We start from the raw sequence: 23,896 nt of genomic DNA, 5'->3' as shown, positions 1-23,896 counted from the left end.
TTGTGATTTTCCAAAGAAGGGAAATATATATATATATATTATATTTATTACCGAGAACAGAATCAGGCATTCGCGCAAGTATGTAACACACAAGCCTTTATGCATCTCCATCCTGGAAGTAGCTGACTGGTGACCTGCAAAGAAAACGATGTTGGGTTCATCGACGGGGTGGAAATGCCTGCGATGCCACACAGCCAAACGGAGGTCAAAGGGCACACGTGACCTACACTTCAATAGCGCAGGCTGTTTTGAGATAACGTGTAGCCTTCCTGCCCACAATAAAGTGCTTTTTAATCTTTCTTCCTCGGATGAAGAGTCAATGGTAATGGGGTAAACAGAAGGAGAATCAGAAAACAGGAGTGGAATCCAAAAACAACGAATAACTTTGAAAATAAATACAAGGCCTCAAGGAGTGTAGAGATAAGACATTTCTGTCTGGGTTTGTGGCCATAAAAGGTCCTTCGCAAAATCCAGGCTTCTGAGAACTAATTTGCGATGACAAAGGATCATTCTACTTGAATATGTAAAGCATTTGCCACAAAGTCAACAAATGAAGGTCTCACACACAAGAGGAGCTTCAAAAACAAAAAATGTCTGCGTGAAGGAGACAAATATCTGGGAGATTATCTTTCAATAACATGGTCCCTGAACATTAGCGAAATGTCACCATCCTTCTTTCAAGTATTCTCACGTTAGAAATAAGTCTTCTTAGTCGAAACAATTCTACAAACTCTTTGGTCTTCAAGCGTTTTGGTCACCACAAAAGGAACTAAATCTGACGGCTTTCACTTCAACACAATTTGGTTTGTTTTTGTATGAAGAGAATCCAGAGTTTTATAAACGTATTAACCTCGACTGGTTTCAAGTAATCAAGCCACGTTGGGAGTTCTTTCTTCCGCTCCGGCTCACACAAATGCGACCTTCTCGCTCACACCACCCGCGTCCCAGCGGCCCAGTGGCCAAGCTGACGGTTTGTGCATGCTATCGGACCCACCACCGTCGGTCTCTAACCATTGTCCCTGCGGCCAGGAGGGCGTTTTGCGCGAGCCACCATCACAGATGAGTCCATCACAAGCGGGACAGCACGCGGAACCACGAACGGGAGGGGGACGGGAGTCACGTAAGCTACATCCGAGGCGGTGTAGGGCTAGGCGTTGCCGCCGGGCCTCGCTGCGTAGCAGCCGCAAGGCGAGGCCTATGAGTAGCACCAAGACCAGAGCGCCGGCAACGGGCACGGCGATCACGGCAGCACGGAGCCAGAGGTCTTGCTCCCTGGCATCTTCCTCTTCCACGGTGGGACCTCTAGCAGGAGGTTCTGCTCTTGTTTCTGCCACCCACCTCCCAGAATCTGTAAGCATCAATATTAATAAACTTGTTACCAAAGATGGATATCTCGCATGGATATTCACTATTTATTATTAGAATAAGAAAAGAAAAAAAACCCTCAAATATTTACTGTTATTTGTTTGGCCAACTGGTTGATTCATGTTCAACTTGTCAAAGACAAGACTTCCTTTGCCGCGATTTATCCAGTATGTTAAAAATGCCGGCGAAAAAACAAATAAACTCTTGGAAATATTTATATTCTGCTTTGAATTACTTGAAAAATCCATGCTGTGCTCTTATTTAAACCATCAACATTTGATTCTCAGACTCCGTTTTGGTCTCTTACACTCCATTCATTTCCAACAACAATGTTCCATTCCGTCAACTCACCCCAGAGCTCTTCCCGTCCATCATTCAGCTGAAGCTGTTGGTGTGCGTCCTGGTAGTTACACATGTCTTCCTGGCAACAATGTAGCAGCACCCGTGCTTCCGTGCGGTTCTCCAAGGTATCAAGTTGGCAGGATGCGTGTGAAGGCCCTAGGCTTTCAAGGCAGCCGTGGGTGCGCGGAGAGTTTGTGACGGCGGGCCGCAGTGGCCGAGAGAAGCAGCCGGCTGCAGGGGATTTGCACATGTAACCGGTGACCACACAATGTGGCGCATCACAGTAACAGCGGATATCACCTGGAAACAAACAGAAAGCACAGTTTGATGTGATCAGTTATTGGACTTATGCATATACACACATATCTAAAGAGTTTGTGCTTGAAATAATATTTGTAGATACGTTATACTTTTTTTTTGTTTCCCAGAAAGGCAATCTACAAATCCAGCACAAAGTTCATTTTTTGTTTTCTTTGAAGTAAACATAATTATGAATATGTCACGTACCATAGACCCATGTCTTATACCTAACCAAAAGCAAGAAAAAGAGGAACTACAGCCATCCCTAGAAGAGATATCAGGAATATATTTTGATTATGATAAATATGATGTGTGCTTCCAGTAGGAAGAAGAACATGTGAATCCTTAAACACTTGTAGGTAGCACACACTACCAAGTCCTCCACGAATGATACAATTTAATCAAATCGGATTCTTCCAGAGAGTGAAACTCAGGTCCATACGTGTACACATCGGAGGTGAGCAATCTGACCTACTTTGTTGTCCAGATAATTCAAAGTCAAACTGATTAATTACCAAATCGCTCCCACTGTCTTGAATGAAACAGAAAAGAATCCTTTGGACATTACAGATTACTCAATACCTTTTTTGTTTTGTTTTTGGAGCAGTACTTTGACTATCACATTACCAAAGTTCTGGGCAATAAATACTTTGTGTTTGAAAAACGTTTTATGTCGAAGAACTGTGGATTTATTATGGGTACGTTGCTTCTTGCTATGTCACATATCGTCTCATAAAACACAGCATTGTCGCACTTAATTGGAATCCCATCCATCCAAATAACATGCCCCACACAAGAAATATCAGCAGTGCCGAAGCAGTTTCTTGGCACGGAGTACAGGGGTTGCCATTACCTCCCCAACCACAGCCAGGATGGGAAATTGGCTCTCGGTACTGGCACACGTGAATCTACTCATTTTGAAAGGTAACACAGAGTCTTTACCATCCAGCAGTCAAGCAATAGCACACAGGACAGCCGGCTTGATGTAACGTCTAAAAGGATAGCAGATTCCACGTGGGAGGAACTCGTAATTGGGCATAACCAATGGGACTGTCTTTCCATTTGGCGAACGTGTGTCACAATGTCGTTAAATGAAAGGTGAGCATCGTTATTAATGAATGACATTAGGTAAACAAACATAGGGCCAAGGGGAGACAAAGTGTGACGAGACGGTTTCCATCCACTGCTTTACCCCAAGCAAAAATGCTACAGTTAAAACTATAGTATACGAGAGTTGTACTCTCATATACTTTAGTTGGTAACGGGCCCAACTACAGTAGTCTGCAAAGAATTACTATAGGAGAGGAATGCCATTTTTGCTTGGGCACACTATCAGTGCTATGATACTAATCTGAGATGATATTCTGCTTGGAGTTTGAATGGCTTTCTGCAATTTGGTTCATCATATCACCACGATGCCCAACACGGACGAACCAAGCTATCAGCAACACAAAATGGGATCTTTCAGGAATGGGGTCAAAGCTCTTCTCCTCAATACGATAACTCTCCAATGAAATATCAAACTCTTCCTCGACGAGCTCTTCGACCTCATCATGGCAAAGACACGCTGAGAGGCCTACATGTATCTGCCAACTCAAATAGTACTCGGTGGCCATATAAAAATGTGGTCTCCCTTATATTGGAGATGGAAACTTAGGGATCCGTTCACTTAATTGCTTAGATTGACTTTCGCCAAGAAGAAATAACTCACCATAAGCCAAAAGGCCTCATATGATCAAAGTAAGGAAACAAAAATCATTAAACGAGTCACAAGTTTATGCACAGCACTCTGATGCTGCACAAGAAGCAACTGTTTTCTTGGATCACAAAGAAGAGGGATTATATAGAGTGAGGACACTTGACTGAAGGCAATGCAATCGGAATCATCAGGAATGCCATCCAGAGAAGAAAAGAAGTAGAAGTAGAAGTAGAAGTAGAAGTAGAAGTAGTAGAAGTAGAAGAAGTAGAAGTAGAAGTAGAAGTAGAAGTAGAAGTAGAAGTAGAAGTTGAAGTTGAAGTTGAAGTTGAAGTTGAAGTTGAAGTTGAAGTTGAAGTTGAAGTTGAAGTTGAAGTTGAAGTTGAAGTTGAAGTTGAAGTTGAAGTTGAAGTTGAAGTTGAAGTTGAAGTTGAAGTTGAAGTTGAAGTTGACACCTTCGGTGCTGCCACAAGGAGAAAACTTCTGCATTTGGTTCTGAATGGTCTCACCGAGGAATCAAGCTGCGGAGATGTTTGTTTTAAGTTCATTCGGTTGAGGGTTCCAAGTGAAAACATGAGCCAAAACACATCTTTCACGCTTTTTCTTCCTCGTAACGCTGATGATAAAAACTTTAGCGCAAAAGCAAGTTCGTGAACAGACTCCTGTGTCTTCACCGATGGTTCAAACGTCTCAGGTATTCGAGTCCGGTCCAGCTGGCTCTGGCTTGCCGGTTCAGTCCGACCGAAGATGGATTCGTGCGAGTTTGGCAGTGTACACATGTCCGAAGTGACTGAAAACGTCGTTTTCTATTTACTTTCTTCCATCTTCAAGGTGAACCTTTCTTTCTTCTTCACTCAACTACATATCCAGTGAGTTAGGACAACTACCAATGGTTTAATATTCATTTCAGAACGTCCTGAAAAGGCGTAAAACTCATCAATTAGGTCTGTTTTCAGTTGAAATCATACAAATTACCCGAGATGACCATTTTTTAATCGGCCTAAACGATTGTGCAGTGTAACGACGACAATGATTCATTCGTGTCATACTTATCCGGGATGCACGGGAGAGGAGGGGGACACAACTAGCACGTGATCATTTTCATCGTTGTGACTTGTGCCTGGACCGGTCGCTACTGCATCGAAGGGTCCTTATAAATCAGCAATCAGGGCAGGAATGTATCATTTGCTCAGGGAACTTGCACACAATGGCCTACTATTTTCACAACATACTGAAAGATTTTTTTAACGGTTGCAAACCTACGCCAAGAGACACAATAACCGGTTTAAACGTCTCTTCCAAGAGGCTCGTGGAATCATTGATGCAACAGTCTGCCTGTGAAACATCAGGATGGGAGTTTGTCATCTGACCAGGAATCAAACTTGGATTCCAAGGTCTACACAGAATATGGTTAGGCCGAGACAGCTCAAAAGCAAATGCTGCCAATCCCCATTTTCTATTCACCTGTTAACAGGTCTGATAACTTGCTATCGAAGTGTATGGAATTGATAAAAAAAGGGTCAAATGAGGACATGCTGAAGTGATTGTACACAGGACAGCCAGCTTAAAGCTGCACAAATGTCTAACAGGAATCTAGGAAGACTCAACATTCGCAATAATAAATCAAAACAAAGTTGGAATTGCGCTTATCCTAGTTCCAGTCTCAAATGACAAGCACCCACGGCTTGTCAGGAAGAATGTTCAGACACAAAACATATTTCCAACGACATCCACGCAGCGTAGCTGGTACACCATCACAAGTGTATGCCTGGTGTTGGCTTGATGGTTAAGGGTGGTCGGCTTGGGATCCTCGGTATGCCTGGTGTTGGCTTAATGGTTTAGGGGTGGTAGGCTTGGGATCCTAGGGTCCTGAGTTCAAATCCTGCTCGGCCGTTGAATTAACACCAGGTGTGGTTGACTCTGTCATCCTTCTGAGGTTGGTAAAATGAGTACCAGCTTGCTGGGATGGTTGAGCCATTGAGTATCCTGCATCGGAGTGGTGACCCATCCAGGACTGTGCCCAATAGCCCAATAGCCCAGGAGACTGCTTTGGCAGCACCGACGCTCTGTACAGAGTAAGGTCCTAATGGATGGATCACAAGTGTGAGTTTACTGCATCAAAAACGATGTTCTGTGTGCATCAGTGATATACCCAGCAAGCCTAAAACGTATGCAATCCTCAACGTTTTCCAGGAGACATGCACAGTAGTGGGTACCTTGATGGTCCAGGTGGAGGCTGCAGTTCGAACAGTTACCTTTCGCTAAATTTGAGTCCGACAGGATAGATCAGAGCCAGTGAATCCACCCTTAAGCTGTTTGACCTGGGTTTGATTCCCGATCGGACAAAAAAACTGTCACCCTGGTGTTTCACAGGTTGCACCACAAATCGGATGGACGTCAAGCCGGGTGTCCCATCCGCTAGCATCAATCGGTGGGCGTTAAAGATCCCACGGTGTCTTTATCCGAAGACTTGTCGAACCATCACAAGTTACAAATTCCTTTCTGAACCTACAGGAGAACAGCATCAGTGCAACAGCTGCTTCCCCTCATCGAAATGATGCAACCAGCAGCTACACACACAGTTTACTCTGAGACCAGAGCCTGAATTGGAGTTGAATTACAAACACTGTCTGGAGCCATTGCCATTCTCCGTGCTCTCGTGATTATAAATTGCTGTTCATGGACCGTTAGTCGAGCGAACGTATTTCTTTTTGCGATTCTTTAATAAATTGAGTTCATGAAAGAGTGACAAAGAGCAATGGGCGAAGGATTACAGGTAGCAAAAGGTATTTCGGGGAAACACTAGGACAGTTAACCCAAGAATTTTAAAAATGGCTTTACATGGAGTAGTACAAGCTGTATTCAAAATAAATGGGTGATTATCAGAAAAATATTATTTGCTTTTCAAGTGCCAAAGAAATTCCTTATAACCAAATACTTTTCTTTGAAAACAATGACCTAAAGCTCATGGCGGAGCTTGTGCATAAATCATGTGCAAGACAAAGACCTCAGTGTACCTTCAGTTGCTTTGCAAGCACATTAGGAAGCAATGGACAAATCAACATGATGTTTGGAATTTGAACCTGAGATCCAAACCTCATGAGCTACTTACTATATATGCTCAGATGGGACCATCAAACAGGTCAACAGACTGCTTTGAACCTACTTGGACCAATACTTGTGAACAGGGTTCCTTATCAATAGAACACGGGCATTTCATCGATACATTCAATGTCTGTCTAATCGATGACTTTTTACGCTTTCATCGTTCAAAAATACCTGCAAAACCCGTTGGAGAATCAATCGTCTTTTGGACTTCACTCTTAACTTGCCGAGTTCGCCGAACTGACTTGGTACCTCGAGCCTCCACTCAATTACAATGAGCCACACCCTTTATGGAGCGTTGGTGCTGTGAAACGGTCTCACGGCAAGTGTAACACTGGTTGGTTTGGGGTTCTCTTTCCCAGCAGAAGTCAGGATTGGAAATTGGAATTTGCTCTCAGACACAATGGCCTACTCTTTGTGCAAAAGGACATTGGCTGCATCTTTAAAGTCCACCAGCAGCAAAAGCTGGCAGACAGGAAAACCAGCTTCCTTATCCCATCTAAAGAATGGCTTTATAGTCCAATTTGGAATCGAACCTAGCCTCGACGGCCAAGACAGTTCAAGGGCAAGTGCACTACCTCCGAGCCATCCTGTGGACCCTCATTTATATAATGTACTGATCATGAAGAAACCTTCGCAGCTAAAGACGGAAACTCCATAGTTTCGTACGTGCAACACGTACACGTGGTCCTTAGCGCGATAAAACTTGCATTATGCAATCACCCTTCTTGTATACGAGCCATAATCTCAAGCACAAAATGAGCATTGTGTAATACGACACAATCTCACTTCACAGCGCAAAAGAGGTGATTGCATGACTTTCTAGGTTTCGGTGAAATTTTCAAACCACCTGCCAATGTAAACAATCCTTGTACAGAAGGGGGATTGTGCAGTACATCTTTGCCAATTTCAAGCTGACATGCCAATTTTTTCTTCATTAGGTGTTCTCCCACAAGCCATGTTAATCCCAGGCAGGTGGCCTGGTATAGTTTCACTGAATGACTCAAACCACCTTGATTGCGTCATAAGTGAACTGATCTTGCATTAATAACGGACGGACGGAGGGACTCCAGGCCCTCGTGGGTTCACGGAGCCAAGGCAATGCAGATCCCTGGAACCAAGGTGCGTTGGTCAGGGTAGAAAGCGACGTCAAAAAGCATTTCCTCTCAGCCATGACGGAACGAATGGTCCTGCACCGGCGAAACCCGGTACGGGCGCTAGTCCTTCCCTGTGTGGTTTCCAGCCAGTCACACCTTCCAAGCGGTGTGTGACTTCCTGATACCACTGGAACAGAAGTCCTGTTTTTGGCACTGAAAACCTTTTCAAGGACAAACTATTTCACTGGCAAGCTGGCAGGATAGTTAAGAGGTAGAGAATGTGCCTTTAGGTGTCCCAAATCGAGGTTTGGTCGAATATGGTCAGACTACAAACTCAATTGCTCAATTGCAGTCACTTGTGGCCATCGAAGTGGCTTTTTGGAAAAAGTAGGCCACTGTGCGCCGGTACAAAGACGAAATGCATAATTGCTACTCCTGATGGAGGGCTGCCTCAGCACCCTGCTGTGCATTAATGACCCATCCAGGGTAAACTCTCAGCTAGGACAAGCTTTGGACTTAACCCGGGCACTGTGATACTCCACGGGGTACACTTCGGAACACTGAATGGCATCCATATCCCACTTTGACCGTTCTCGCACAACAAATGTTCGAAGGCAAGGCCTGTAGCTTAATTGTCCTCAAATGAATGTTGACAAAATAATCACCTGATCATTTCATGAACTAACAGGAAAGATGAAAGAATGGAATGCCCTTGGGTTAGTATGGAGCCGACATGTCTGTCAAAGTAGGGCTAGCACCATCAAGCATAGGGATCGTCATGGCTAAATAGATTACGCTAAACAAGTTAAACACACACGGGTTTAATAACTTAGCGATTGAAATAAATAAATTTAAACTCTACTTGTACCCAGAACGACACCACATCATGTGCAGGACAAAGACATCAACGTACTCCAAGATGAATTACAAGGACATTGGTAGACAATGGATAAGGGATTTGAACCAAGGTTTGCCAACATCACGAGCCAGGGATTCCAAGGGGAACGCTAAACGGGCCAAGGAATGAGTCAATTGAGTAACTGGAGTTTCTGTAAAATCAGATATTTATCTTGGCTTTTCGTTCAAACCGTTACAGTTCAAGGTTCAAGGATCGTGTCAATGAGTTCATCCAACGTGGTGGAAGCAGCCCGGAGGATAACCGAGCAGGACCGCGTTCAACCGGAGTGATGATCCCATGGTACCCCTTTAACGTAAAACAATGTGGGTGGCAAGAACGACGACGTTGAGGGGTCAATTTCAGTGTAAAATGAGTACGATCAATGATCATCGAGAAAAGTTTTCAAAAGTACAACAAGAGCGACAATTGCTTTGGAACACGCGTCCTCCACCGATGTGACGTTTTCTACTGTAAGTCCAAAAAGGGAATAACTCTGTGAAAAATTGACGAAACGCCCTGAAACTCGAACTTGCTCTGTAGCTCATCACAATAAAGCCATGTACCAAGTTTCAGCTGAATTTGTTGAAGTTTGAAGGGTATGGGGAAAAAAGTCTGAAAAACAAACCACTGATGTGACAGACGGACGGAGAGCAAACCTATAATCCCCTCCGGTGAAACCTGTAGGGGGACTAATAAGCAGTTACTACATGAGTGATGGGCTGGTGGGACAACCTAGAGGTGTGTGCACTCTGCTCTGAGCTGTATAGCCTGGGTTTGATTCCTGATCTAGCCGTAAACTCTCATCCTGGTGTTTGACATCCAGGACGAGGAACCAATCACAAGCAAGTACCATCCCTCCATTGGGAACATACTCTGTGCAGAGCGTTGGTGCTGCCTTAGCAGTCTCCTTGGCTATTGGACACAATCCTGGACGGGTCGCCACTCCGACACAGTGTAGGTTCACGGAGCCATCCCTCCGATGAACGTTGAACTCGGTGTTCCGTGTGACGGCATTAGTTGGCGCAACGGTGTCCTTGCTGAACAGTAGGTGAGCTATTACCGGCATGATGAACAAATTATGAATTCTTTCCATGACCGATTGCTGGGAAAGTAACTTGCAAACCACCCAGCACAACGAAACCACACCTTACAATCAAACCGACTAGCATAGCCCAATCGCAAAACATAATCCAACCACCTAGTATGTAACCCTTGCCAAGAGACTACTTTGGCAGCGCTGATGCCGTTTTGAAGAGTCTGTTTCGTTGACGGTGATGGTTCAGGTGTCCGACGTGTTCGCCCGTCCGGCTCAGCTCACACTTGTTGAATTCGAAGACTTAGGAGAGGAAGCGATGCACCATCCCAGCGGAGCCAGACGTATCGAACCACCTTACTGGGCCCGTTAGTGGATCGATGGTCGCAGGTACGGTGGCTCTCCGACCTGACCTCTTGAGCGGCGAACAAATCTGAATGTCGATTGGTTTGTTTCTGCGTCCTGGAATCCATTGACTTGCATAACACAATCACACGTTGTTTACAGATCGCTGGGGGACTGGGGAGAGGATGTTGTTTGATACTCCTGCAATATATATATATATATATATATATATATATATATATATATATATATATATATATACATATACATATACATATATATATGCATGTAGATATATATATATATATATATATATATATATATATATATATATATATATATATATACATATACACACATACAAACACACATATACACACACCCACGCACGCACATACATACACATACACATACACACACACACACACATACAAACACATACATCCACGCGCGCGCGCATACACACACACACACACACACACACACACACACATGCACGCATACACACATATACACACACACACACACACACACACACACACACACACATATACACACACACAAACAAACACACACACACACACACACACACAAACACATACACACGCGCACACACACACACACACACACACACACACACACACACACACACACACACACACACACACACACACACACACACACACACACACACATGCACGCATACACACACACACACACATACACACACGTACACGTACACACACGCCTCGTTATACTTTTGGGCACATCTTGGATGACTGCATCACGTTCGTGGAACTTTTTGAACACTCCTTGCGAAGGTGATCCCATCATGCACCTGCTATGAACGTTACGGTCGCAGGAGGAGACAAAAGTCAAACAAAGTCGGTGTAAGTTTGTAGGTGAGAGTGTGCGAACGTGGTCATGACGTAGCATGGTCCGAACGAGCCCCATTTAACCCCTTCCTTACCTTTAGACAAGGCCACGAAAAGCGTGCACATCTCGAGGTGCAGCAGCAGACCGAACAACGACGCTCTCCTTTTCCGCTCCATCGTGTGAGCCAAAAGGGGGGACACAAGGAGGGGGGGGGGTCCTAATGGCAGGCGGAAAGGAGAGGACGCGGGGGACTCCGAGGGCGCATGTTCACGCACGCACCGCGAGAGACATGTGCGCCGAGCGGTGTTCAATGACTGGGCGGGGTGAGCAGTGAATGGGTGAGGAGCGGACGGTGGGCACTGAATGCCGGATGGACGAAGAGCAGTTCGAGCGATGTGGGTTAAGTGACGACGGGGGCGCGGAGTGAGCGTTCCGAGGGCTCAGCTCTCCTAAAGAGCGTCGCGGGAGGAGTTCAGGAGCGGGCAGGGTGCGTGGGGAGGGCTGATGGAGGGGAGGGGGGGGATGATGGAGGGGATGGAGGGTGCGCCGGGCGCCGCTCAATTGCGCTCCTCCGGGACTGGCGCCGACGAGCCGCCGCGGCGGGCGGGAAGGACAATGCGCTGTTATCGCGCCGACCCGCGTCCGCGCCGCTTTGGAAATATTTGACTCTGATATCGATCAGGGAGGGAGTGATAAAAACGCTGCAGCCCCCGGGGCGTCTCGCCCACGAGCCGGGAAACGGGCCGCAGCTGCTGTTTGGTGACCAACGATCCGGGGTGATCCGAATCCACGATTCCATTTGAAATCAGCATTTGTAAACCTGCACGATCGTGACGTTCGAAGCACGTCGGTTCGAAGTGGTGCCAGCAGGGGGTGTTGCATCCTGGAGACCGACACAGATGGGCTCCGACGTGCTTGACCCGTTGGATGGTTTTTTTTTTTTCTCGGTACGATTCCCGGCGGAGTCTGCGATGCAATACCCCCTGCTGGCACAACACCAACAAAGCACTCTGCCTTTTTGGAAGGAACCTAAAATGGCTATCCCGTGCACCCTCGTGGTGATGGACGATGTCCGGTGGTATACGAGCTCCTGGGGGTCGTATCGTGCCCGTGTACGGATTTGTGCCTGTGTACGGATGAACGAGAACCAAACTCACAAATTCGAGTCTTGTCTTCTGGTTCTCACCAAAGACGTGTGAGCTGGTTTATAAATGAATTGCAAGCGAGGCAAGTCAGGACTCACCATTGGTTGTTTGGTCCGGGTTAGATTCCTGACAGCACAGGATTTGACTTCAAAGTGCCATTGAGTGCAACCCCAGCAAAAATCTCTACCTCCTACCCTGTGAGCATCACAATAGGTTATGGGTGAGGTGGGGGTGGTAGCACCCTTGAGAATATGATGGGTAAATGTTAATGTGACGTCACAGCAATCTGTAGCGACAGACAAGATGGGAAGTGCCTCTCCCTGTCATCACTTATTTGCATTGTTACACATTTTTAGAGATGGCTGTTTGTTTGAGCGATTGAAGACGCGTTTTCTTCTCCAGTGATGGTGAGGGTTCCATTCTCACAGATTCTCACTCTTGCTCATCCACAGAAGGCAAGCACCCCTCAGCTTGAGTTGAAGCCTGAGGCCTGACTTCATCCCGCAGCACACCGACATGACTCAGCTCAAGGTTTATACCTTTTAGAAGTTGAATTGATTGTGATAATTAAAATGTCAATTCATTGTTCGATGACATCACTCCGTGTGGATGGAATTTTGAGTTGGATTGTTTCGTGAAGCTTCTCAACTCAGGTTGAAAAAAAAAAAGGGACTGGTAGATGCTGAATGTTATGAGAAGTTCAAGATGGCCTCTTCTATGACGTCATAATAATATCCCAGGAGTTTGACGTCATCTGATGGGCTGGTTTTCCCGGGGGCAGGGATTCTGGACTACACAGTGGTGTTGTAAGTCTGGGCACCCTCTCGGGTGGTTGTTATACCAGTAAGAGTGATGGGTGATGTTCGAGTAGCCAATGAATGGCGCTTCCTGGATGGAAAGCCTACTCTCTGGTATTGCTTTTCTTTTGAAGAGTTGGAAATTAAGTGAAAATTTGGAAAGTAGAGATAAATGCGAAGGAAAATGGCTGCTGTCGATACCAGCGGGCTGCAGAGAAAGTCTGTGCAGGAGCATATTGCTCCGTAAGAGGGCCCGAGGCAAAACTCCATGAGATGGTGATGAGTGGCCATCTTGCGTCTCCTCGTACATATGGCAATATAAATAAGATAAAGAGCAATCAGAGATTGCACACCCTCGCCAGAACTTGTTTTGAGTGATGTTTGTGTGTTGTGTGTGTATTGGTGTGTTACGTAATTAATAAGAGACATAATTAGAACTGCCACTTTATAACTGCTGGAAGTGATGCTGGCAGCAAAAAAACGCATGACGTTTTTCATTATTATTATTCAATTGAATTTAGAATGGGATTTAAATAAATTCAGTTCAAATCAAATGGAAGATCCAATAAGGTACGAGTCCTGCGTTGGAGTAATCAGAAGGAACCCGAACAAGCAAAAAGCAAAGATGAAATCATCAGGAGGAACCTGGATAGGATTCACATTTCAGCTGCTACTCCTCTACCCTCGAACACATCCAAGCACAGTCAAGTGAGCGTGATTTAAAAAAACAAAAACAAAAAAAAACAGACCCCAGATCAAAAAATTAAATAATCCTGGCTGTCAGACCATGTATCAGATCAAGTTGAAATTCAAAACATGCATTCCCCATCACGACTAGATCATAATTGTGAAGTTTCACTTCAATTGATTAAGTGATCCCAGAGAAAACATTATTTAATATTTTTTTTCAATCCAATATGGCTGCCAAACCATGAGACCTATCAATTATTCCTTAACAAAATTATACACCCATGGCTTGGGGAATATTTGTGTAAAGTCTCCCCTCGATCTCTCCAGCCGTTCTGGAGACAAAGATTTTTTTTTATAGGTTTTAGGGTAAATCTAATATGGCTGCCAAACCATATGACCGATGACATCATATGTGTGAAACTTTTGTTCCTCATGGATAGGCAGTCATATGTGTAAAGTTTTGCCTCGATCTGTTTGGCCATTTCAGAGATTTTTGAAGGTTAAAAAAAACAAAACAATATGACTGCTGAATCACGTGACCGATGATGTCATCAAGTTTTTTTTTGTGGACCATTTTATCCCGAGATGACCCTCAAAATTTTTCATACTGATCAGATGTAGCCGTCTACATATGCAATTATGACATTATAATTAAGGCACCAATGACGTCATAAAAAACATCACACTTTATCTCCATGAGTACTTGTCGTGTGCCAAGTTTCAATTTTTTCCTTCGTGCGGTTTCAGAGATGCAGAGGTCCAAAGTTTTTCCGTTTTATCAAATGACGTCATAATTATCAGCAAAACATTCTCCCTGAGTAGTCACTCCTATGGTGAATATTTCGTCTCAATCCAACAAGGAGTTGTGGAGAAAAAACACTAAAGTTCTGGGCGGGCAAACAAACAAACAAACAGACAAATGAAAAATCATTAATAGAGTGACACTTGGTGAAACGGAATGGCACTCGGTAGAGCACATACCTCCACCAGACTGAACAGTTTACATTTTGTATCCCACTGAAAGGTCTGATCTGAACCAAAATCGAATCGGCTTGTTCTTGTTTCCTAACCAACTCATCAAACTCGTTTTTTCACTACTCATCCACAACTTTTAGAGATATCATGCTATCCATAGTTTTTGGCCCCATCTGTCAATCAATGGTGAATAATCACTTTAAAAATTCTTATATCTGGATCCACATTCAAATCTTCACCAACATTCAATCAATTCATCCTTGTCACACTCCCAACCTGTCTACCAAGTATCGTATGAATCAATCCATAACTTTTTGAGATATTGTGCTACATATCGTTTTTGGCCCCATCTCTCAACGGTGAAGAATAATTTTAAAAAGTCTCAGATCCGGATCCAGATTCAGATCTTGACCAAAATTATGCGTTGCTGCCCTTTGGCGGTCACCTACATACACGAAAAAAAATTCAGAATGATTGCTTGAAAAACTGTGGCCAAAAATCGTGTGACAAACAGAAAAAAATACAGACAAATGCTACAGACCAACATACATGGCAAAAAATCATTTTTTGCCAAGTAACAAAATGGACCCTAAGACAATACCCTCTCCTTCGGCGAGGGTAAGAAACAGAAATGAAATTTCAGATTGAGCAGACGGAATAAACAATGTTCCAGTTATGAGGTTCAAAAAGTTATCTGCCGAGGATGTACGATGCATTTGAATGTGTGTTGGACCGAGAACTGCCTGAACCCCTCATGTTATATGGAGAAATTAGTGTAAGATTCTGAAAGTCCATGAAAACATTTTGATCTTCGGAGCAACATGAGAGTTGTAAACCTCGTGCATTGACCTGCCTGCACGAGCCTTATGGGATAGAGCGTCTGCGGAGTGACCGGAAAAGCAGGCAGGCGCCAACCCACCATTCATCAACCTGTGGCTGCTGGGAAGGCCTTGTTAATGTCGGACAGAACATCTTGATCATTGCCATGGGTTTGCTGCTCGTAACAAAATACAATTTTGTGGTTACTTGCAAGACAAGCTGCACATTCATTTATTTAATAGCACACCGGTTACAATATACACCCCCACCCTCCCAACTTGCTCCTCTTCCCCTCATGCATCATTCAGTCTCAGTCTCTCAGTCTCTCAGTCTCTCAGTCTCTCAGTCTCTCAGTCTCTCAGTCTCTCAGTCTCTCAGTCTCTCAGTCTCTCAGTCTCTCAGTCTCTCAGTCTCTCAGTCTCTCACTCTCTCTCTCTCTCTCTCTCTCTCTCTCTCTCTCTCTCTCTCTCTCTCTCTCTCTCTCTCTCTCTCTCTCTATCTCTCTATCTATCCCCCCCCTCTCGCTGTCAAAGCTCCTAATTCTATGTCTATAACATGCAAGTCACCTCAAGTTTCCTTTTGGTGTTTGCATTTTATGAACATCTGAGGAGACTACCGTGTTGTGCTCAAGAGTTGAACCACCACCACCATGATATGTTAAAGTGTTTGAGTATGGTTCTTGTTTTAGCTTCATTTCAAATGTTATCATGAGAACATAATGTGCTTTGTCATGTTAGGTTTGTCACTTAGTTTACATGGAACTTTCTGAGTATTGCAGTGAGAAACAGAACGGCACGTGGTAGAGCACATACCTCCACCATGATGAACAGTTTACGTTTTGTATCCCACTGATAGGCCAGATCTCCATCCGGACCTAAACCAAAATCGAATCAGCTTGTTCTTATCACCTACCAAACTCATCCACCAAGTTTTGGACGAACCCCGTCCACAACTTTTTGAAACATAGTGTAAAATTTAATCTTTGGCCCCATCTCTCAATGCTGAAGAATCACTTAAAAAACTAGAACAACACTCGGTGGAGCGCATACCTTCCCCAGGCTGAACAGTTTACGCTTCTTATCCCACTTATAGGCCTTATCTCCATCCACACGTGAACCAAAATCGAATTGGCTTCTTCTTGTCACCTACCCAACCCATTCTCAATTTGAAAATTTTCCTTGAGGGGAAGGGGAAGCAGCATGACGGAAAGCCGCAACTTCGTCTGAGTCTCAATATTCTCTAAAGGCCCAGTCACACCTTGACGTTTTAGCCAGCTTATGCCGATTTTTGGAAAATTTGTCTAAAATGCTGGTACACGTCGATTACGTTTTGGGTAAGTTTTGATAACATTGAGAGCACGCTGAAAAATACTGCCATACGTCGTTGTATGCTGGCTTTAAACGTTGTACTTTTCGGTTGTCCTCAAATTTTCCATGCTTGAAATTTTAAGACTTATGCCAGCGTATGACTCACACGTTCCGCATAACGCTGGCCATAAGTTGTAGGCACGTCACGCGATCGTTGACACACGTCGACACACGTTACTTGTGAGTTACTCATAAGTCGAAACATGTCGAGGTAATGTTTAGCGTACCCGAAACTTATTTCTAACCTATGAGTTACGTGTTGTACTCATGTTACGCGATCGGTGACACACGTCGACACACGTTACTTGTAAGGTGCTCATAAGTCGAAACACATCAAGGTAATGGTTAGCGTCAGTGTTCCAGACTCCTTGGTTTTTTTTTTTCTTCCTTCCTTCGGTATGATGGTGATTTTGACACTTCGATTTCTAGTGCGGTTATAATATAATATAATTAATAGGCTGCCACTCAACAATTTAAATCATAACCGCACTGTACACTGAACACCATCATACCGAAGAAAAAAAAAACCAGGAGTCTGGAACACTGACGCTAACCATTACCTTGACGCGTTTCGACTTATGAGCACCTTACAAGTAACGTGTGTCGATGTGTGTCAACGATCGCATATCGTGCGTACAAATTATTCCCACCGCATGCGGAGCGTGTGTCATACGGCAAGTACGTCGTAAAATTTTCAACATGTTCAAAATTACAAGACGTACTCCACTTACTACGACGTATGATAGCGTATTTTAGCGTTTTATTCACGCATACCAAACTTACCCATACCGTATACGACGTGCGCCAGCGTTTTAGACGCATTTTTCAGAGGTCGGCATACGCTGGCAAGATCGCCAAGGTGTGACTGCGATGTTGACACTTACATTTCTGCGGCGGTTATGATTTGAATCGTTGTGCGGCAGCCTTTTCATAACCTACGCCATGTCATCGTCGGCGATGCGTGCAGCGCGCTCTGCATACGTTAGACTATCGTTGGGCATAGGTTGTGAAGGCCGACAACAGGTTCAGCATTCGTTGGTATAAGTTATCTATAACACAACGAAACGTTCCGTGTCCGTTACAAATACGTTATGCATAAGACCAAGTCGTTATGAATACGTCCGAATCTTAAAAAAAAACATCAAAAGTTCAACGTAAGCCAGCGTTTTATATACATCTTAATATGTTGCCATTGCTGGCTAAAACGTCAAGGTGTGACTGGGCCTTAACGCTGAGAGCGCAAGCGGCAAATGTGATTGGACGAGATGGCATAATATTTTGTCTACATCCTGCAAAACTAGTTTTTTTGGAAGTGCCAACAAGGCCATTTGTGCTCTACAATGTTCAAGTATATAACACAATTGAAATAAAGCAAAAGTTTTAAAGGGTGTAAAAAAATTTTCTTTTCAGAAGTTTACCACCATTGATGCACCATCTTTAACAACACCTTATTTAACATTAATTAGTTTTTTTTTGTGCCTGTTCTTTGTGTCCTTTATGGCATCCCTAAAACAGTAAGTTTTCTGTTTAGAATTATTTTTAGTTTCGTTTTACTGCCAGACAGACAGACTGAAGCAATTGCTTTACCGTGCTGTATGCATGTGCATGTGCGACAAGACACCGTACAATTTGCCAAATTCAGAGTTCAAGATTCAGTGTTCAATTTGCCAAGTTTGCCGTACAACTGCAAGTTCGTGTTTCTGATTCATGTTCCAATTCATGTTCTATAATGTTCAAAATATATAATTCAATGGAAATCAAGTTGTTCCTCGAGCATAGACTGACATCTGCAGAGAGACAGAGTGAATCAATACGTGACATTCAAAGTGACTTAAGAATACTAAACAAGGCCTTTTGCGCATGCGCTGCATGTGTGTGTGTGTTTACACTGTTTTCCAAAACCATGATTTTTACTACCCCCATCAATCCCCCTCATCCTACCCCCCCCCCCCAAGCTCATATCCTTCCAAATTTCCAGATTTTCCTTCCTGAGAGTTTGCTTCTGTATCCATATTGTCCACCCCCTACATCCTCCCCTACCCCTCTTTCCTCCCCACATCCCTTATTTGTCCAAGTCTCCCTCTATTTTGTCCTTCAACTCGACTATTGCTGTCCCCCCTCTCTACTGTTCCTTTTGTTCTGTTGTGTCCTGATCCGTTCAGTGTTCTCACTTTTCCATGAGCCTTGACTTTGTACACAAAAATATTAAACGGGACAGACACACACATTGATTTGTCATGCATTACATATTTGTTGATTTTCTCTTTCATCACACTTTACATATTGTTGTTTGTACCATGATCTTCTGACAGCCTCATTCACAAACAGATGAACAGACAAACAGACAAATGACCCGTATCTTGCTAAAAGGTGACCACGTGTGACTTCTTCAAGGTCACACTGAGGTGAACAGAGCTGCTATCCACCAGGAGCGACTCCTTGAGGAATATCTGCCTCCGAGAGATTCCGATGAGAATCGTTCTACAGAGTAACCATGAAAAATATGCGTTTGCCTCATAACGTCACCAAATGATGTCATAATGTCTCAAGCTTGACATATCTAGAAAGCACTCATCGAGGTGTTCAATTTGAGGTACTACACGATATGGTTCCTAAAACTTGAAAATTTGACCTTGGGGTCAAATATGTTTGACCTTAGGCGCTAACCATGAAGGTCAAGGCCAATCGCCACCAAAAATTAATCAGCTGAGCGCCAGACCATGAACTATATTCTCATGAAGTTTGAAGACGATCCGATCAAAATTACTCAAAAAATAAGGGTTTCGTCGACTCCCCTGATTTGCGACAAAGTGACCTTGACCTTTGACCTTGACCTTCAAAATTTTATGCGCTGAAAGGGACCTCTATAGGCCTCTGATATGCGAAGTTACAAAAATTTCCAATGATAACTGTGCTCTGCAGAGTGATTTATACGTGATTACAGACAAACAAAAAACAAATAAAAAACAAACATATGAAGGTCAAGGCCAATCGCCACCAAAAATTAATCAGCTGAGCGCCAAACCATGAACTATATTCTCATGAAGTTTGAAGACGATCCGATCAAAATTACTCAAAAAATAAGGGTTTCGTCGACTCCCCTGATTTGCGACAAAGTGACCTTGACCTTTGACCTTGACCTTCAAAATTTTATGCGCTGAAAGGGACCTCTATAGGCCTCTGATATGCGAAGTTACAAAAATTTCCAATGATAACTGTGCTCTGCAGAATTTTTTATACGTGATTACAGACAAACAAACAAACAAAAAACATTCAAGCTGACTAACATATCTTGCAAAAACTTCGTTTTGGTAAGATAACAAACAGACAAACAAGCCGGTAGGTGGACATGGGTAGTCGATCAAGTCGAATTTAGTCGTTTTTCAACCGTTACTAGCCAACAAAAGCGTCCATCGCAACGGTTCTTTCTCACACATAACTAGGACATACCATGAACCTACCATACCAGTTTCATGTATATCTGACTCATAGTCTCTGAGATATAATGAACTTCGCTTTTTTATTGTTTTCGACCAGGGTTCATTCAAAGTCTATCTTCTCCGACAGTTTTCATAGGATCTGGCTGGAAATTTTTGACAATATGGCTGAATATGCCCACAGTCGCTCGTGGCCCGATTTTTGAAAAAAAAATTTTGAGATATTTTTGAAAATTTCAAAGGTCCGTTGCTAGGCAACGGATGGGTCCATAGCAACGGTTCTCATTTGCACACAACTAGGTCATGGTCTGAACCTACTAACCAAGTTTCATCGAAATCGCCATTTTATTAACAGAGCACTGGACCGAACAGACATACATACAGACAAGCCGGTAGGCGACATGGCTGCCTGCTCTAGATGGAAAGCTGGCCGACGCGACTGGCCAATATTCATGTACATGCTATCAATCAATTTATCACAATAAATATGATTATCACAGCCCTCTTAGTTTGCGCCCAGAAACCCACCTTGTGAAATTTCAGGCATGTTTCCAAAGAGACTCTAACAAATGGCAGCCCTGGTAATTCCATTTATCTGTTCGCTAAAGATTTTATTTTTTTATATGATACTGTAAGACATTCTCCTTGGGCACAAAAAAAAACAGGTCCCTCGGAGGTCCAGTTTCGGAGGTATTGATTTTTTTGTACAGTCCACAATAAGTGTACGATGTACGATAAAGTATTTTAGCTGTTGCTAAGCAACGGAGGTGTGCATAACAACCATTCATTTTTGTGTACGTGCTAGCCACATTGTACATATTTCACCCAAGTTTCATCAAAATCGGACTCTCTTTCTCTAAGAGATAGTCGCAATTAACCGTTTCTGAAATGTTCGACATGTACTCGCCCAAAACTTATCTCCTCCTACAAATATTTTTTGTTAGGGCTGCAAATTGGCATGAAGGGAGCTTGATAGATTGTGCACAGAACTCTAAGCTTCGATTTTTCCATTTATTTATTTTTCGATTTTTTGACCACTTTAAAGGGCCGTTGCTATGCCGTTGCTAGGGCCCAGGGTCCCATATTCGAAAGCACACGATTCCCAGAAATATTGGTCCTACCTACCAAATTTCATTGGAATCGGTTGAGTGGTTTAGCCCCGAGGCTTGACCAAAGTTTCGCGGACAGACAGACAGATGGAAATGTCCAGAATAAGGATGCTCTAAGAGCAGCCAACAGACAGACAGACAAATATATCGATGGAAATACTGATAATAAGGGTAGACTAGATCGACTACCCAGCAGACAAACACACACACGCACACACACACACACACACACACACACACACACACACACACACACACACACACACACACACACACACACACACACACACACACACACACACACACACACACACCTTACTTGGAATACATAATTACATATTAAGACATAAAAGACAAACTAGCCGTTTCTTGGACTACTAAAGTTGTTTTCGTATGCAGCCTGTGGCTGCAGGGAGCATGACTGTGTCACTGATGCAGTGCCCCGTGTGTCCAGCTGGCTGGTACTCATTTTGCCGACCTCAAAAGGATGACGGACTGAATCAACCCACCTGCCACCCGGTGTTATTTGACGGCACGAAAAGGGTTCAAACTCAAGACCCGAAGATCTTAAGCTAGCCACCTTAACCGTTAAACCAACACCAGGCTAACTTGGACCCCTGTGAGAATCTCATTCCGAATCCCTCTTAAACGCCCTTCATAACAACTCGAAGTTAAGGCCTTCAAGCCTCCATATCAATAATCGTTATATTGCTCCTTGTACGCAGTCTATGACACGACAACCAGTCCTTTCTATCTGTACGATTGCCATCACAAAATACAGCACAAAAAATTTCACCATTTTAACTCTTATTTTAACAAAGATGTGAACATCATGATTGCTTGCATTCCAAGATGGCGGATCGTAAACGTGGTGACGTCACACGCACACCCTCCATTGACGGGGGAGTTATCAAACGTTGTCAAAACAATACAACATGTCGTTTGTTTATTTTGATATCAGTGATATTAAGCCGTTCGGTATTGCGACTCTCGCTTACCTCCCAACGACGATCACGGTGTCGTGAGCTTTTTAGAAGACCGGTTCGAAGTCTAACCTTGCCAAAGCTCTCTCAAGGATTACTTTATCCTTTCACAACACTCACAAAGATTCTTCTGATAATAAATGTTCGAGAGAAAAGGAGATCGGAGCCGCACGTACGTCCTTGAAGATCCGCGGGATGCTGCTTGCTGACCAGTAGATGCGACTTGAGGAGGACTGACGTCGCCATCTTGCGTCTGGAATGGGTACGAACGGGGATTACACACCTTCACATCTACAACGTGCTGTACACCGACTGTCCTACAATAATAATCAAGTACATCGGGGATTATATGTACAATATTGTCAACCTATCCTTACTATCATTCACGGACCGATGTTTGTTTGTCGAGGATCACTATGACGAGGATCACACATCACTATGACGTCATATCAATTTTTATGACATCATTCCTATTTTTTGTTTCACAATCCAGAGTTTTCATCGGATCTTCGTGAAACTTGCCATGTATATGCAGAAAGCCCACGCGCAGACAGTAACCATCTCCGATTTTGGAAATTCTTTCTAGAAAAAAAGTTGATGTCATTATATCGCCGCTAATGGAAATCGCCCATACCATTATCTCCGAAAATCGGCAAGCTGTTTGAATTTTGTTTGCGGGAATCAAGCCGGGCATTAGCACAGATAATTTATCGCAAACCTGATACATCACAATGACGTCATAATTAAGAGGACGAGGATCTTAGCTCATTTGAGCTTGTTATCGGTGTCTCGGCTTCGATGTCCATCAGCATGCAACATTTCAGCTTTCTACGTCATCTGGAAGGAACCAACCTTTATTATATTATATCAGTCAGTGAGTCAGTGGTTAGAATGAGCTTTACATACGAGACGAGCAAATACCAGCCATCACTTCACTGATGGGAATACTAAGTGGGGGGGGGGGGAGAATGGGGAAGTGGAGGATGAAAGGGAGGGGAGCAAGGAGGGGTGGGGTAGCGAGGAGGGAGGGAGAGTGACGAGGGGTGAGAGAGAGGAGAGGGAGGAAGGATAGCAAAGAAGCAGAGAGGAGGTAGGGGGTAGCAAAGAGGAAGGATGGGTGGGGAACTAGGAAAGGGGGAACAGCGAGCAAAGGGGGGGAAGTGGTGGGGAGAGCGATGCCTCACTAAATAGCGCTATACATTCCGGGAGGCGGGGTGGGAGCGAGAAGAAGAGGAGAGAGTGGGGAGAGGGGGTTTGCGAGGAAATAAGCATGAGGAGAGGATTATCAACTTGTGTTTGGCAGTGGGGCTTGTGGAGAATGAGGGGTGGGGGGGGGGGGGTTAGTACAGGATTGAACGAAATGGGATACGTCAAAACAGCACATTAATACAGCATGCGGAGACCGCCGAGAGATGTCCACGGGGATAGAGAGGGGAGGAGGATAGCATGAGGGTAGGGGAAGGGAATGCAGCAAGAGGTGAGGGAAAGGAATGAAGCACAAGGGATGGGGAAAGCAG

General features: G+C 44.1%; 2 protein-coding genes across 7 annotated transcripts in view; one reads left to right on the top strand and one right to left on the bottom strand.

The window, feature by feature from the left end:
* Nucleotides 1-22,640, bottom strand: LOC147028487 (BMP and activin membrane-bound inhibitor homolog). 4 transcript variants are annotated; one of them, XM_085878905.1, is made up of 3 exons: nt 22,556-22,640; nt 1,717-2,007; nt 1-1,348 (listed from the first exon to the last, which is right to left on the bottom strand). In XM_085878905.1, the coding sequence occupies exons 1-3, from the start codon at nt 22,623-22,625 to the stop codon at nt 906-908; spliced, it is 804 nt and encodes a 267-aa protein (XP_085735031.1). In that variant the 5' UTR covers nt 22,626-22,640; the 3' UTR covers nt 1-905. The 4 variants fall into 4 exon arrangements, with proteins under 4 accessions (XP_085735031.1, XP_085735032.1, XP_085735030.1 ...); XM_085878906.1 differs by lacking the exon at nt 22,556-22,640 and adding an exon at nt 22,395-22,546; XM_085878904.1 differs by lacking the exon at nt 22,556-22,640 and adding an exon at nt 11,152-11,532.
* The window catches only part of LOC147028486 (MAGUK p55 subfamily member 7-like), a 61,432-nt gene continuing 60,028 nt past the window's right edge, over nt 22,493-23,896 (top strand). For all 3 annotated transcript variants that reach the window (XM_085878902.1, XM_085878900.1, XM_085878899.1), the window contains exon 1: nt 22,493-22,641. In XM_085878902.1, coding sequence (XP_085735028.1) covers nt 22,638-22,641 — 4 coding nt within the window. In that variant the 5' untranslated portion in view covers nt 22,493-22,637. The remainder of the gene's footprint in view (nt 22,642-23,896) is intronic.

The sequence above is a fragment of the Eptatretus burgeri genome, chromosome 4, assembly GCF_056783735.1.
Source record: "Eptatretus burgeri isolate ZD-2024b chromosome 4, Ebu_testis_v1, whole genome shotgun sequence".
NCBI classification, from domain to species: Eukaryota; Metazoa; Chordata; class Myxini; order Myxiniformes; family Myxinidae; genus Eptatretus; species Eptatretus burgeri.
This window is presented reverse-complemented; position numbering and strand designations above follow the sequence as displayed.

Coding starts and splice junctions, on each gene's coding strand:
- LOC147028487 (XM_085878904.1), bottom strand. CDS start 11,233: ATGGAGCGGAAAAGGAGAGCGTCGTTGTTCGGTCTGCTGCTGCACCTC. Junction 2,008..11,151: donor TTTCGTGGCCTTGTCTAAAG/GTAAGGAAGGGG, acceptor GTTTGTTTCCAG/GTGATATCCGCTGTTACTGT. Junction 1,349..1,716: donor TGGACGGGAAGAGCTCTGGG/GTGAGTTGACGG, acceptor TGATGCTTACAG/ATTCTGGGAGGTGGGTGGCA.